At 49.0% G+C, this 15,769-nt stretch overlaps 1 protein-coding gene across 2 annotated transcripts in view; it reads right to left on the reverse strand.

The window, feature by feature from the left end:
* The window catches only part of LINGO1 (leucine rich repeat and Ig domain containing 1), a 981,448-nt gene that overhangs the window by 280,908 nt on the left and 684,771 nt on the right, over positions 1-15,769 (reverse strand). The window contains exon 1 of one of the 2 annotated variants that reach the window (XM_078685082.1): positions 2,406-2,898. The exons of the other annotated variant lie outside the window; for it this stretch is intronic. Coding sequence (XP_078541208.1) covers positions 2,406-2,411 — 6 coding nt within the window. The 5' untranslated portion in view covers positions 2,412-2,898. Of the gene's footprint in view, positions 1-2,405; positions 2,899-15,769 lie in introns of those variants that run through there. 2 annotated transcript variants of the gene reach the window in all.

Genomic DNA, 15,769 nt, shown 5'->3' on the forward strand with positions numbered 1-15,769 from the left:
TGTGCACCGATGCAACCCCTCTGATGAGAGATGTGCACCGATGCAACCTCTCTGATGAGGGCTGTGCACCGATGCACCCCTCTGATGAGGACTGTGCACCGATGCAACCCCGCTGATGAGGGCTGTGCACCGATGCAACCCTTCTGATGGGGGATGTGCACTGATGCAACCCCTCTGATGAGGGATGTTCACAGATGCAACCCCTCTAATGAAGACATGTGCATGAATGCAACCCCTCTGATGAGGGCTGTGCACCAATGCAACCCCTCTGATGAGGGCTGTGCACCGATGTCACCCCCCTGATGAGGGCTGTGCACCGATGCACCCCCCTGATGAGGGCTGTGCACCGATGCACCCCTCTGATGAGGGCTGTGCACCGATGTCACCCCTCTGATTAGGGCTGTGCACCGATGCACCCCTCGGACGAGGGCTGTGCACCGATGCACCCCCTCTGATGAGGGCTGTGCACCGATGCAACCCCGCTGATGAGGGCTATGCACCGATGTCACCCCTCTGATTAGGGCTGTGCACCGATGCACCCCTCGGACGAGGGCTGTGCACCGATGCACCCCCCTGATGAGGGCTGTGCACCGATGCACCCCTCTGATGAGGGCTGTGCACCGATGTCACCCCTCTGATTAGGGCTGTGCACCGATGCACCCCTCGGACGAGGGCTGTGCACCGATGCACCCCCTCTGATGAGGGCTGTGCACCGATGCAACCCCGCTGATGAGGGCTATGCACCGATGCAACCCCTCTGATGAGGGGTGTGCACCCATGCAACCCCTGGGCTGAGGGTTGTGCACTGATAGAAGTGATAGAGTGACGGCTGCAAGCTGACAGTCTCAATGACAGGAAGGTGGGGAGTATTCATTGCCACAACAACCTGATTGGAGGGCTGCGTTACCAAAACGGTCGGTGCAGTGCCACAATCCCCTGCATAGTGAGCTGCATTAGTGTAACGGGCTGTGGACTGACATAACCACACTATGTAATGAGCTGTGCAATGACAATCCCTAGGTTGGCGGTCTGTATTAGTTTAACTGGTTGTGCATTGCACACCTTCCTGTGTAACCAGTTGTGCACACGGTCCACTGGATTGAGGCCTGTATTACTGTAACTGGTTGTGCCCTGACACACTTCCTTTGTAACGAGCTGTTACATGACATATTCCCCTGGGTAGAAGGGTGCATTAGCCTAACTGGTTGTGCTTTGACACACTCTCCTGCCTAACGACCCGCACAGTGACACAGGCTCTCGCATGGAGGGCTGTATTAGTGTAACGGGGTGTGCAATGACTCTCTTCCCTGCATAACGAGCTGTGCAGTGGCACAGTCCCTTGGATGGAAGGCTGCAATGGTTTAACTGGCTGTGCACTCACTGACACACTTCCCTGTGTAACGACCTGTGCAGACAATAAACAATCTCCTGGGTGGTGAGCGTTGTTAGTGTAACGGGTTGTGCACTGATACACGTGACAGTGTAACGAGCTGTGCTCTCAGTGCCCTGGACGGTGAGCTGTAGTAGTGTACTAGGCTGTGCACTGGCACACATGCCTGTATAACGAGCTGTGCACACAGTCACCAGAACTGTGAGCTGTATTAGTGTACTAGGCTGAGCACTGACCCACTTGACTGTGTAACTAGCTGTGCACACAAACCCCTGGAAGATGAGTTGTATAAGTGCAACGATACGTGCACCGACACACCTGGCTGTGTAACATAGTGTGTATGCAGGCCCCTGGATGCTGAGCTGTATTAGTGTTAAAGGTTGTGCACTGACACACCAGCCCGTGTAACGAGCTGTGCACACAACCCCCATGGATTGTGAGCTGTATTTTTGTAATAGGCTGTGCACTGACACACCAGTCTGTGTAACGAGCTATGCACACAACCCCCATGGATTGTGAGCTGTATTGGTGTAATAGGCTGTGCATCGACACACCTGCCTGCTGCGCACACAACCTCCTGCATAGTGAGCTGTATTACTGTAATAGGCTGTGAACTGACACATCCGCCTGTGTAAAGAGCTGTGCACACAACCCCCTGGATGGCGAGCTGCATTAGTGTAATAGGCTGTGCCACATCCGCCTGTGTAAAGAGCTGTGCACACAACCCCCTGGATGGCGAGCTGCATTAGTGTAATAGGCTGTGCGCTGACACCAGACCTGGCCCGGCTGTGGTCGGACCCTGGAATTTCTTCATAAGGCTCTTAAAGTCTCTCAAGATTCGTCGCTTGGCTCGGAGCCTCCAGTCTCAAACGGGAGGCTGGACCTTGGTGAAAACTGGAGGGGTACAGTTAGTCTTTGCCACGCCGCCCCCACCCGCAAAAACACCCCATTCTGGGTGCAGTGGCTGTCCCCAACCCCCTATTTTCAAGCCGGTCGTTAGAAGGGGGCTTCTTACCTTCATGTCATTCTCCCCCGCTGCCCAGATCCGAGATATTTCGCATCCTCCCAGAAATGCACCTGCAGTGCTGCAGCCCGCGGAGCCCGCCCTCCTTGCAGCCCCCCAGGCTCACCCCGGGACGGTCCCCGGGCAGGTCCGAGGCTCCACGTTCGAGGCTCCCTTCTCCGCGCGACTTGTGAAGGTCCGAGGCTCCCCTGCCTCCGATCCGGGGTCCCAGGGCTCTGCTCCCCGCCGACCTTCCGCCACTCCCAGGAAGAAAAAAAATACACGCACAAAGCGGGAGGGTGTCTATGGCCACCCGACCGAGGTCTCCCCCAGACCGTGCCAGCGACGGGACCAGCTCCGGTGAGATCCACGCAGCCCGTCCGGAGGGATGAGGCGAGCAGGGGACGGAAGGTGGGCTGCAGGCGGCTGGCGAAACAACAGGGGGAGGAGAGACGGGAGGGAGAAGAGGGAGGAGACGGTGGAAGGAGAGGCGCAGGGAGGTAGAGAGGGAAGGCGGGAGGGAGGGAGAGACGGCGAAGGAGAGAGCACCAAGGATAATATGGAGCGACGGGAAGGGAGCGTCGGGAAGGAAGGCGAGAGGTCAGGGGTGGAGAAGGAGACACTTAAATGGGTAACGACACCGAACCAGGGGAGTAAAAAACGAACCAGAGACGGAGGAACAGAGACGCGGACGCCGAAGCAGGGATGGAGAAACAGGGAAATGCGAGCGGATCTGAGGAGGAAGGGAAACAGGCAAGGGTGGGACAGAAAACAGCAGCGAAAGAGAGTCACAGAAGAGAGGCAGGCTAGAAGAGACAGAAAACAGCAGGAAATGACAGCGAAAGAGAGGCACAGAAGAGAGGCAGGCTAGAAGAGACAGAAAACAGCAGGAAATGACAGCGAAAGAGAGGCACAGAAGAGAGGCAGGGTAGAGAGACAGGAAACAGCAGGAAATGACAGCGAAAGAGAGGCACAGGAGAGAGGCAGGGTAGAGAGACAGGAAACAGCAGGAAGCGAAAGAGAGTCACAGAAGAGAGGCAGGCTAGAGAGACAGGAAACAGCAGGAAATGACAGCGAAAGAGAGGCACAGAAGAGAGGCAGGCTAGAAGAGACAGAAAACAGCAGGAAGCGAAAGAGAGTCACAGAAGAGAGGCAGGCTAGAGAGACAGGAAACAGCAGGAAATGACAGCGAAAGAGAGGCACAGAAGAGAGGCAGGCTAGAGAGACAGGAAACAGCAGGAAATGACAGCGAAAGAGAGGCACAGAAGAGAGGCAGGGTAGAGAGACAGGAAACAGCAGGAAATGACAGCGAAAGAGAGGCACAGGAGAGAGGCAGGGTAGAGAGACAGGAAACAGCAGGAAATGACAGCGAAAGAGAGGCACAGAAGAGAGGCAGGCTAGAGAGACAGGAAACAGCAGGAAACGGCAGCGAAAGAGAGTCACAGAAGAGAGGCAGGCTAGAGAGACAGGAAACAGCAGGAAACGGCAGCGAAAGAGAGTCACAGAAGAGAGGCAGGCTAGAGAGACAGGAAACAGCAGGAAACGGCAGCGAAAGAGAGTCACAGAAGAGAGGCAGGCTAGAGAGACAGGAAACAGCAGGAAACGGCAGCGAAAGAGAGTCACAGAAGAGAGGCAGGCTAGAGAGACAGAAAACAGCAGGAAAAGAGAGCGGAAGAGAGACAGGCTAGGAGACAGAAGAAAAGAGGCAAAACACTGGTCTTGTGTGGAAAAATGACGACGGCAGTGAAAGAGACGAGGCAGCCAGGGTAGTGGAATTGACAGACAGACATACAGAGAGAAAGAGAGATATCAGTGGCACAAGTGTGATGTGTCTCTGAGTGGCCAAACTGACAGATTTCTAATCTAACCTGCCTAAAATGGGGCACGGCGACTGAAAGGAGGCCTGTGAAAAGCGCTGGGGCTGTTCTGGAGAGTGCCTGTGTGTGCACACGTGTGTGTGAGTAAGAGTGCCAGAGGAACACTGAAGAGGGGGAGGGAAGAGCCCACAGGCGATGCCTCAAGCCCCCTTCCTCCAGTCTCTGAGAAGCCTATATCCTAAAACCGACTTGGACAGCCAATGTAACCGTATCAAGGACAGTATAGCAGTAAGGCTTATTCAGAGTGCGTACCTAAAGGGTAGAAACTCCCAGAAGAGGGGTTAATGGAGAGTGGCGCACAACACACGCGGGAAACAGACGGGCCGCCACTTCTTGTCCTCCTCAGTCGACCTGAGAGTCTACCAGAACGGTAGCAATCATTAGCTCCCAGGTAGGACCTTTCTAAAGGGCCCTCTTGACAGTGGTAAGTGCATCCCCAGCTCTCGAGACTGGGTTGGTAACACTTTGAGGAGACAATGCTCCCCCTTTAAGCCCCCCCCTTTATTTTATTTATTATTGGGCTGTAGAATGAATCCTGGACCCACTCAGAGATGCTCCCCCTTGGCCAGTTATGGTCTAGCCCAATTCACGTTCACCTACATAAATGTCTGCCATTATTCTCTCCCAATGACTTAAGCAAGTTGTGTTGTAGAATGTGACGTGGCTTCATTTATAGGTGGGAACAGTTGGTTGTGCCAGGTTTTCAGGAGATTCATCTGAAATACAGAATTAAAATGGTTGTGGTTTACATATTGGTTATCCTGAAAATCTGTAATGGATCTGTCCCCCATGGGAGACACCCAGAGCCACCAGCTTCAGTCTGCTAGCCGAGGAGTCGTGTGTACATCTGAGATGATGTGCTTCTCAGCTCATGTGCCTCCAGACCTGAGTTCTGGAATTTATTTGAAAGTTAATGGTATGCAGAAATCACAAATCCAGAACTGGCACCATGGTGCGAGGAAAGATGCAAAAAGCCACATAAAAAGAATGAGGAGGATCGATTCTTACAGTTGTCGGGAAGTCACCTCTTCCTGCCACTTTTTGTTGGGGTAGCCAAACTTGGAAACCAGTGGGTTGTGCTGACAAAGGGATGCCCGAGCCATGTCCAAAATGTACAGATCCATGGCAGATTTTCTGGAAACCTCTATGCAAACTTGTTCCATTTAGATTTACTGTATGAAAACGTATTTTATATGAAACTCTTGAATATCTGGAATGGATTAAATCCCCTGGACCTATGTTGGATACCTCTGCACTAGGCCTGGGCAGTGTACTCTGCTCTGTTTGCAAAGTTTGTAGAGTTTTCTACTCTCCACAAAGCAGAGTTCCAAAAATGCACAGCTGAGTTTTTTCCTCACTTGCTATCGTTAAGTTAGCGAGCACAAGCGAGGAAAATCCAACACTCGACCACCTCCCAGCAAGAATTCTCAATAGATGGTTGTAACGGCTCACACTGAGAAACCATCCGTTTGCGTTGATGAAGCTGCCACTTGAGTAGAACATCTACTCGAGCAACAGAAAGAAGCAGCACCCCCTTGCGCTGCGCCCTGCGGCATTCGCGCTGGTTTTCCAGCATGGGACAAACACCCAGCGCTAAAAATCAGCATGAATGGTGTAACTTAACTCACTCCGCCACTTGCGGACTACGCGTTGCACGGTGGAGTTTTTGGGTCCCATCACGGAGTTACGCTACACAAACTCCATGAACTCCAACCAGGCCTACTCTGCTCTGCTGGGTTAGAGTCTCCCTGTGACTTTGAGGTGGTTCAATCCCAAATAAAGCAGCAAGAAGACAAAACAAGCTTTTTTTCTTTACCCTCCTGAGTGACTTTCTCTAACACTATACAAGAAAATATAACACCTCGATTGGACACTTCGAATGAGCCTCTTTCTTCCCAAACAATGTGTTTATATTTAGGCTTGCAGCCAGAGTAGCTGACATGGCTTTATCCTGGGAGAATGACTGCATTAGACTGGATAAGAAGAGGTCAGTGCTCTTTGTCAGCCAGTGCAGCGGTGTAATAAGGCTTGAAAGGTGCTTACAATGAGAGATGTGCTACCTGACTCCCTAATGAAGGGAGTCCTGCTGCACCTAGTCAAGAGAGTCGGAATGGACAGCCTGGGATCCTGGTTGAAACCATCAGAGAATAAAGTACAGGAAGCATAAATTAAGAAAAGAGGTGAAAATCCTGAGTAGAACACTCCAAGACCACTCTTGGCGCACACGCTCTGGTCATTGAGGGCTCTCATACAAAGTGCAATGGTGCTTAGATCTCAGCAGGGCCTTCCTACTACACAGATACCAGCCTCATGCCCACAGAACTTGGGCATCAGATGCCAGCCACCCTGGTCAGCCATCGGCCTCAATGCTCCAGTCACTGAGGGCTCGCACTTCATTAATCCAAACCCGCACCTCGCTGGTTGGACAGGAACTCATGTGTAGCCCCATTCATAAGTTTACACTTTAGTTTTCCCTGAAAGTTTACTTCTCAAATGTCCCGCTTCTTGTTACTCTTGGTCACCTGCATTCACTTTACATATTCAGGGTTGCATTTCTTACAGTGGGGATTTTCTTTATTTTTGGACTTCATCAAGTTAGCTCTTCTGTTTTTTTAATAAAATACATACATGCGGAATATAAGCGGGAGATTCCTTTGTATCCACAATAGCTTTACATTCATGTTGAGGTGTTGCGGTTCATTCAACTTTCTTCTTTTTTACTATGGCTTTGACTCTATTTTCATGCCAAAATCCTCATGCAGAGAACTCTTTGACCCACGGATAGTAGACATAGTATTCACAAGAATTGCAGGAGGAAAAGTTCACATCGTTGTAGACACCTCGTTGTTATTTCTGCTCGAGTGGAGGCTGTTCGAGATTTGTTTTATACGCAATTAAAGGCCAACCTTTTCGACATGACATTTTTCAACCTCTTCCTAAACCTAGACTCTGCAGCAAACACCCCTGTCATTTAACTTATAACCGCCGAGGAGGAGAAGCCCATACCATAAACTCATCTGGGCCTGCCTAGGAGACAGCCCACACACCTGCTATTTGTCTTGGTTGGCAGACCACCAGAAGTTTGTAGAATGCTTCTGCAGTGATTGCAGATGAACACACAACATTTTATGTTGGAATTTTAGTCCACATGTCAAGTTTGACAGATTATTTTGCAACTTTGTGTATTTAGGATCTTTGTTATCTTTAAAAATATTTACCAGGACAATTATATTTATTCACACTCCAACAGATGATTGATGTGACCATGTGCTGCAACTTTTTAGATGCTGTAACTGCACTTTTTTCACTTCCTCAAGTCTGTCTCAAAGCTGGAAGACATCTGTCTGCTGTAATTGTGCATGAACACTATAGCAAATTAAGCAAGTTACGCCCACCCCTTGTCTCAGAACTCCCTGGCCACTGCCCATCATAGTTTTTATCTTGGGATTAACTCCCTCGCGAGCCTGTGGGACTAACAATGAGTCAGGCAGAGCGGAATTACCTCATGAAACTCCACTCTGCCTGATTCCGGGTTATTAGCTTTCCCCACACCCATATTTCCAGGTGTGGGTAAACCTGGCTCAATTTTTCAAGCTGATTTGACAAATGAATGTGGTAAAGCCCAAGAAATGCAAAAAGGCTTTGTAACTAGAAAATGTGGTGATTCACCATTTTATGGTAATTCACCATTCTATTTCTCATAATGACATGATACTGGTGAAAAAGTACCACCTGGTAACTGTAAAATTTCATGAAATTTTACCATTACCCCTTGACCGTAAATTTTATAATCCAGGTCTAAGTAGGGAGTATGTCCTGAGCAACACTCTATGCCCGTACCCCAACTAAGAGGTACCCCACATTATCTGGTAACCCAGCGGCAAAGTATTGTATTCACCCCAATGTTCCAGGCGAACAATATTATATTTTACAGTTGGCTAGAGGCCCTGAACCCTAATCTCTGGGTATTAGGAAACCCTAATAACTAGAAACGCTAGATGAGCGCTGCCATGACCAACTGGTATCAGGAGACAGGCCCGCTTGAGTTAGTCCCGGCCATAACTAGATCAGCTTCAGTGACCCTCGGGTCCTATTTTAGTCTAGGGGTGCCCTCTCATAATCTAGCAGTGACCCAGAGCAGCCTGAGGGACTCGGGCAAGGCGCGAACTTAAACTATACTGGACAGAAAATGTTGAAAAAGGGGTTGCAACTTAACTACTGGGGCTTTTCACTGTTTCTCAAAACACAACTAAAATAAGTCCACTACCCCAGGAGGGGCTGTGCCAGTGTTGCACTATAAAGCCTGTACTATAAAGCCTGCCCCCTCCCGCCCACGCCCCTCTCGCCACCCCCTTACAACGCCCCCCAACCAAGACTAAAAGTCTACTCAGTTGGTTCTCCTGTTAAAAATGCTTAAGAAACGTAGGAAAGCAAGGGAGCTATCCATGGTGCTGAAGCTTAGCTAAACTTATTCTGTCCTATGAGAGGGTGGGTGGTAGGGAGCAAACTGCGACTGCAGATTGAGAACCGGTTCCCTAACATCTTAAAGTCTGTTATTTATTTGTAATTATACTGCACCCCAACTTATCCTCATAAGACCTTCTGTGAGACAGGCCTTTACCGCTCGACTAATGTGCTCCAGAGAGCCCTTGGTAGGTTAAGCTTGCCGTCTCATACTAAGTACACACATTTTTGTAAGTAGTAAACACACGAGCCCTCCACCCTCCTTGATGCTGCTAGCTGATTGTTGCTACAACTTTAGCATCTGGAAAATACACTAGAAGGTGAGTAGAGGTATGGGGTGGTTACAGAGCGAGAAGGGGGGGGATTTCCAGTAGCAGACGAGACAAACAACGCACAGCCAGAAAGGATAGAGGGAGACAAGGAAAATGTAAAGAGGCATAGAGAGAGAAGGGGTAAGTAAAGGTAAGATACAGAGGCATAATGGGTGGAGGGAAAAAGGAAAACTGAGGCACAGAGACATAATTGGTGAAGGGAAATACAAATACTTAAGTACACAAGCATAAAGAGTGGAGCGATAAAGACTTAGGCACAGAGGCTTTAAAGGTGGAGACGTAATAGAGAATGATTAATAGATACTAGATTTGGAATAAAGCAAATCTTAGACACCGAGGCATATGGGGTCAAGATATAAAGAAAGGCTGAGGAACAGAGACATAAACTGTGGTCAGATAACTAACGACTTGAATTCAGAGGCATGAAGAGTCGAGGGATAAAGAAAGACTGAGGTACACTGGCATAAAAGGTGGAGGGGTAAAGAAAGACAGATGATTAAAGGGTGGAGGGATGAAGAAAGAATGAGGGGATGAAAAGGTGGAGGGATAAAGAAAGACAGATGATGAAAAGGTGGAGTGATAAAGAAAGACAGATGATTAAAGGGTGGAGGGATGAAGAAAGACTAAGATGATGAAAGGGTGGAGGGATAAGAAAGACTAAGATGATGAAAGGGTGGAGGGAAAAGAACGTCTGTGGCGACAAAAGGGTGGAGGCATAAAGAAAGACTGGGGTGATGAAAAGGTGGAGGGATAAAGATAGACAGTTGATGAAAGGGTGGAGGGATATGAGAGACTGTGGCGGTGAAAGGGTGGAGGGATAAAGGAAGACTCATGTGATGAAAAGGCAGAGGGAGGGATAAAGAAACACTGAGGTGAAGAAAGGATGGAGAGATAAGAAAGACAGGCGATGAAAAGGTGGGGGAATAAATAAAGACTGAGGTGAAGAAAGGGTGGTGGGATAAGAAAGACTACGACAATGAAAGGGTGGAGGGATAAGAAAGACTACGACAATGAAAGGGTGGAGGGATAAGAAAGACTGAGGTGAAGAAAGGCTGGATGGATAAAGACAGACTGAGGCGATTGTACGGTATAGGGTGAAGAAAGACTGAGGTGATGAAAAGGAGGAGGGATAAATGAAGACTGAGGTAATGACAGGATGAAGAAATGCTAGGTACGAAGACATAAAGGGCTTAGGGATAAAGTGCTTAAAGGATGGAGGGATAAAGGAAGCCAAGGAACAGGTGTGAACTGTGGGGAGCCGAGCACCGTCTGTGGTATGCAGGGCGGAGTGATACAGAAACCCTGGCGTGCACCGGCGGATAGCCCTGGGTAAAGCGAGGCTAAGCCGCGGAGAGGAGTCTGAGCATGAAGGCACAGAGAGAGAGAGCGGGGAGCATGTGTTGAGACAGCCCCCGCGTTAAGGGGAGAGCTCAAGTGACCCAGATTCACAGGCAGATTCTAATGAGCTGTTCGTACTGAAGTTCCCACGGGGAGCAGGCAATGGGGACAGCACAGGGAAACCCTCACCTGCCTCCACCCCATACTGAGGCCACCAGCAGCCTTACACGCAGAACCACTGAGTGTCTCTGAAAAACGCACCATCTAGAGACATACATCAATCACTGCATCCAAGGCCCTACACGCTACAATATCTACCAATGGAGCCCGGCAAGCACTGCAAACACTGCCCTCCGAGACCATGCACCCACATCAATAACTCCCACTGCAATTACTGACACCCATGAAGTGTCCCCTGTGCAGCAACTGACACCCACGACCCTGCACCCACTCCAACATCTGCCACTCAAAGACTTACAGCCACTCTAATACCCATCACTAGGGCCCTTCAAACACGCCAATCACTGCCTTTCATAACCATGAATAACTGCCACTGCAGTTACTGACACCCCTGAAGCATACCCGCTGCAGCAACTGACACCCACGACCCTGCACCCACCCCAACATCTGCCACTCAAAGACCTACAGCCACTCTAATACCCATCACTAGGGCCCTTCAACCACTGCAATCACTGCCCTCTGAGACCATGCACCCACATCAATCACTCCCACTGCAATTACTGACACCCCTGAAGTGTACCCACTGTTGCAACTGACACCCACGACCCTACACCCACTCCAACATCTGAACTCAAGGACCTACAGCCACTCTAATACCCATCACTAGGGCCCTTCAAACACTGCAATCACTGCCTTCCAAGAGCATGCACCCACATCAATCATTCCCACTACAGTTACTGACACCCTTGAAGTGTACCCCCATATTTGAATCATGGAAACGTACGTTTCTATTCGAGCGGCCATTGTTAACATCTTGCTATTAAACACCTGGTCCTCATGCTCTGTACACTGACTGCATGATTATGGATTTGGTACACTGATTGCATAATTATTAATTTGCCTTTTCTTGATGCATAATTTATTCAACTTTGTGGCATAATTTGGTACTCCTCTACCGTATAATTCCAGTGGCCCTGCCTTTCTCTCCCCCTGCTGAGGCAGGGACTGACCTCATCTCACAGCAGGAGGGATGCCCTGCACATGACAGCGGGTGAGTTCCAGATTAGCCCTTGGGGAGACTTCAGTGAAGTCTTTGGAGAGTTGTGGACAGCGCAATAGCCGATGATGGTAAGTGTGACGAAGGTGCGTGTCATAGAATCGCTGGCACAGGCGGGTGAGCTTTAGTTTCGTCCTAAGGGACAATGAGAAAAAATGGTACATGGTGTATTCTTTGGATGCACCATTCTTGGATGTGAGGACGCAAATAGTCCTTGAATTAGGTTTTCTGTTTGGGTGAGTATCAATTCTTTGGTGTGCTCTGAAAGGTGGATGAATTGTGTCAATGCCACTGGGCAGTTCTGACAGGGGGTGAGTTTGGGTGCGGCCCGTAGGGTAACTGGGGATGATATGTAGAGCCCTTGGGGTAGTCGGGGAAAGTAGATGTGTTTGAGGTGAGTTTGAGTTAAATAGAGGATGGGTGAATTTTGATGCAATTCTTATGACTTTGTCGCGATAAACTGGTATGTTTTAATCCAGTCCTCGGTGTGACCTGGGAGGGTTGGTGAGTTTCAGAGCAGTTCCTGGCTAATTTAGAAGGTGGGTGCCTTTCAGGAAAGTCCTTGAAGGAGCTGGAAAAGGGAAGGAATGTTTTGGGCAGTTTCTTAGCAGGGGTGAAATGTGGTGGAATCCAATGCAGTCCTCGTGGCAGCTGTGGAAGACGGATGAGTTGGGATGCAGTCTCTGACGTAGATGCGAGCATGTCCATGTATTGGTCCAGTCCTGGTGGCAGCTGACTGAGGCGGGCGAGTTTCACTGGAGTGAGGGACAGTGAGAGCTTTGATGCAATCCGTCGTGTAGCTTGGGAAGATGTCTGAAGCTTTGTGTAGTTTTGAATTGCTTGCAGGAATGACGCACGTTTACTGTTGTCCTGGAGTGCCACGAGTGAGTGACTCTCAGTCCATCGCTTTGTTTAGGTTTTGGATGCGGGTGAGTTTTTGTGAAGTGTGTGGGGGCGCCGCAGGGAGGGGAGGGGGTTTCAGTGAAGTCTTTACGAGAGCAGGTTGGTGGATACGTTTCGGCGCTGTCTTTGACGTAGCTAAGAAGGCGGGTGAGCATTGAGGCAGTCCCTGGGGGAGATAGGGAAGGTGGGCAGCTTGTAATATAGTCAATGGGACAACACAGGAGCGCGGTTCAGTGCCAGTGCGTTCCTTGAGGCAGCTGGGGGATGCAGGGAAGTGTCCACCCAGCCTTGGAGTGGGGCACAGTGGAAGGGGGGGGGGGGGGTGATTCATCGCAGTCCTCGCTGTGTTAGTGGGATAGAGATCTTTCATGGACCAGGCACTGTGATCACTTTATAGATAAAACAGCCATGAGACGCTTCAGAGCACTGTCGTATCGTCCCTGCTATGCAATTATCCAAAATAAGCATTTCACAATATACATCGTATTACTAAAATAGGTACCTGCAACTAGTCAGTGAGCGTAGAGTTTGCCCTCCCCCCTCACTGCTTCCCACGCTTACATCATGCCCCGCCCCGAGGACAGCCCCTCCCCGAGAGTTCGCTGGTCTCCTGCACTCCCTGGGCCTCATTCTCTGAGATGGAACGGCACAGCTCTGTCTGTGTTGACATGGCTTAAGGGTGTAATGGCGCCTGAGGGACGCTAGGTGGAAGCATTGAAGAGCCAATGACATTGAGTCATCATAGCGGAATGCACCGGTGAACACGGGTGGGGGCGCCCCCACCCCCAGCACTCCCTCCTCGATAATCCGAGAACACCGGAGTGGGGAGGGGGCAGAGCACCCCCTCCAAGACAGACAGTGCGGAGCTGAGAGAGGGCTGCAGAGAAATGCTTGGAAATGCAGCTGCCGTCACAGAACAGTAACCAAAGCTAACTGGAGCAGTCACGGAGCACAACATAAACAGGCAAGATTTGCAGTGACAGCAGCATCTGCCTGGAAAACCCAGCCCCACACGAGTGCGGTTTGCACGTACAGCCTCATGGTGCCAACGAAAGGAACGCAGAGCAGTGTGGGATGCGAGGGTGTTGTGATATTCAAGGTACACGAGGCTGCTGACGCGGGGATGCTCACCGTGTGCCACGGGCGTCATTTGAGGACTGTGTGATACCCAAGGTGCACGAGGCTACTGACTGGAGTTTGCTGAATGTTCACAGGGGCGTCTATAGCAACACAAAAATATTATGCACAGAATGCAGACCATTGACAAATATTCACCCCAATCACAGTTCTTTGTTAAATTACTTGGGGGCACATGCATCATTGAAAATTGCATTCACAAATGGTGCGAATTGCAAAAATCCGCCGTTTGCGAATGCAATTTGAACTTTTGGGATGCATCCTCATTTTTGTACTTTTCGCAATTTAAGAAATCGCAAAATTGCGATTCCTTAAATTGCAATTCCATTTAAGGAATCTCAAATTGAGATTCCTTAAATGCAATGCCAAAACGTAAAAAATTTGCGATTTCGCTAATTAGGGGAGCAAATTACCATGAAGTTGACCTTCATGGTATTTTGCGAAAACATAGAAAAATGCACTAAAGTGCATTTTTCAAAGTTCCATTTTACACACACACATGCCCTTGGGGTATGTGTGTGTGCAAGATGTACTTATAGGCAGATTTCAGGGGTGCAACAGGGTGTCCTTTTGACACCCTCGCACCCTTGAAATTGCATTCTCAATTTGCGATTCTCTAATTGAGAATCGCAAATTGAGAATGTCTTCCCATTCATTCCTATGGGCCTCTAGACCCATAGGAATGAATGGGGAGGTATTCCTGAATTGCGATTCTCAATTAGAGAATCGCAATTAAGGAATTTTAAGAAATCGCTATTTATTTAGCAATTTCTTCATGCATAGCCTTTTGCAATTCCTTATTAGTGAATCCTTATTTTTCGCTAATAAGGAATCGCAAATGGCATTGTTGATGCATGTGGGCCATATGTATCAAGGCCAAATGGGTTCGCAAACGCCGAAATTTGCAGAATTTCGGCGTTTGCGAACTCATTTTCGCAAAATGGTATGTATGAAAGAATTTGGGTGCAAAATAAGGAATCACAAAATTTGCCATTCCTTATTTTGCGATTGCATTTAAGGAATCGCAAATTTGGCGATTCCTTAAATGCAATGTATTAAGAAAAAAAAAAATCCAAAATGCCCTTAAGGAATCGCAAATTACCACCAACTTCTAGTTGGTGGTAAGTTGCAATTTCCTTGAAAAATGCACATTTCAGCATTTTTCAAAGTGCCATGTGACGCACATACATCCTTAGGGCATGTATGTGCACCACATGTGCACCCATGCTTATTTCAGGGGTGCAACAGGGTGTCCTTTGGACACCCCTGCACCCTTGAAATTATTCTCAATTTGCGATTAGCAAATTGCGAATGGCAAATTGAGAAAAAATTCCCATTCCTTCCTATGGGCCTCCTGGCCCATAGAAATGAATGGTAAAGTATTCCTTAATTGCGAATTCGCAATTTGCGAATTCGCAATTAAGGAATATCAAGAAATTGCTACAAAATTGCGTTTTTCTTGATACATACCATTTTGCGATTCTGAAATAGCGATTTCTTAAAAATCGCTATTACAGAATCGCAAATTGGTTCCTTGATACATATGGCCCTATGCCACCCCAACTTGAACCCGGCCATATGCAAGTCCGAACTGCCAGCCCAGATCCTCCCTCTTTTTGTGTTGCTATAGTCGCCATAAGTGGGAAGCGTATGCCCAGACGCGGGTCCCATGCTCACTGCGCCACTGGATTCAAGCTAGCCTGGCTGATGAGGGTTGATGCCCCAAACCGGTGTCAGGATACTAGTTTCCTCTACCAGGGAGTACCTTGTCTAGCAGATCAGGCTGGACTGTTCCTATGGGGAGCAGGGTCAAGACTGATTGGCATAGGGTTGGGACCAAACTGGAATGTCATGGTTAGCATCTGTGACTGTGGTGAATGTTTGAGAACGTTCAGAATTCTGTCCATCATCTTTTTGTGTTGCTGTGCTTAAGGGTAGTTATATGAGAAGGCAGGGCTTTAAGCGGGCCAGGTCTCACCGGTGCTGAGCACTGGCACTTTTTTAAAGGGGGCCTCGAAACGGGTCTCTATCAAGCTCTGTTTTGTGCCCTGGCACAGGCGGTCCATTTTTTTTCTAGACTGCAGTGAC

This window comes from Lissotriton helveticus, chromosome 3_2, assembly GCF_964261635.1.
Source record: "Lissotriton helveticus chromosome 3_2, aLisHel1.1, whole genome shotgun sequence".
Lineage (NCBI taxonomy): Eukaryota > Metazoa > Chordata > Amphibia > Caudata > Salamandridae > Lissotriton > Lissotriton helveticus.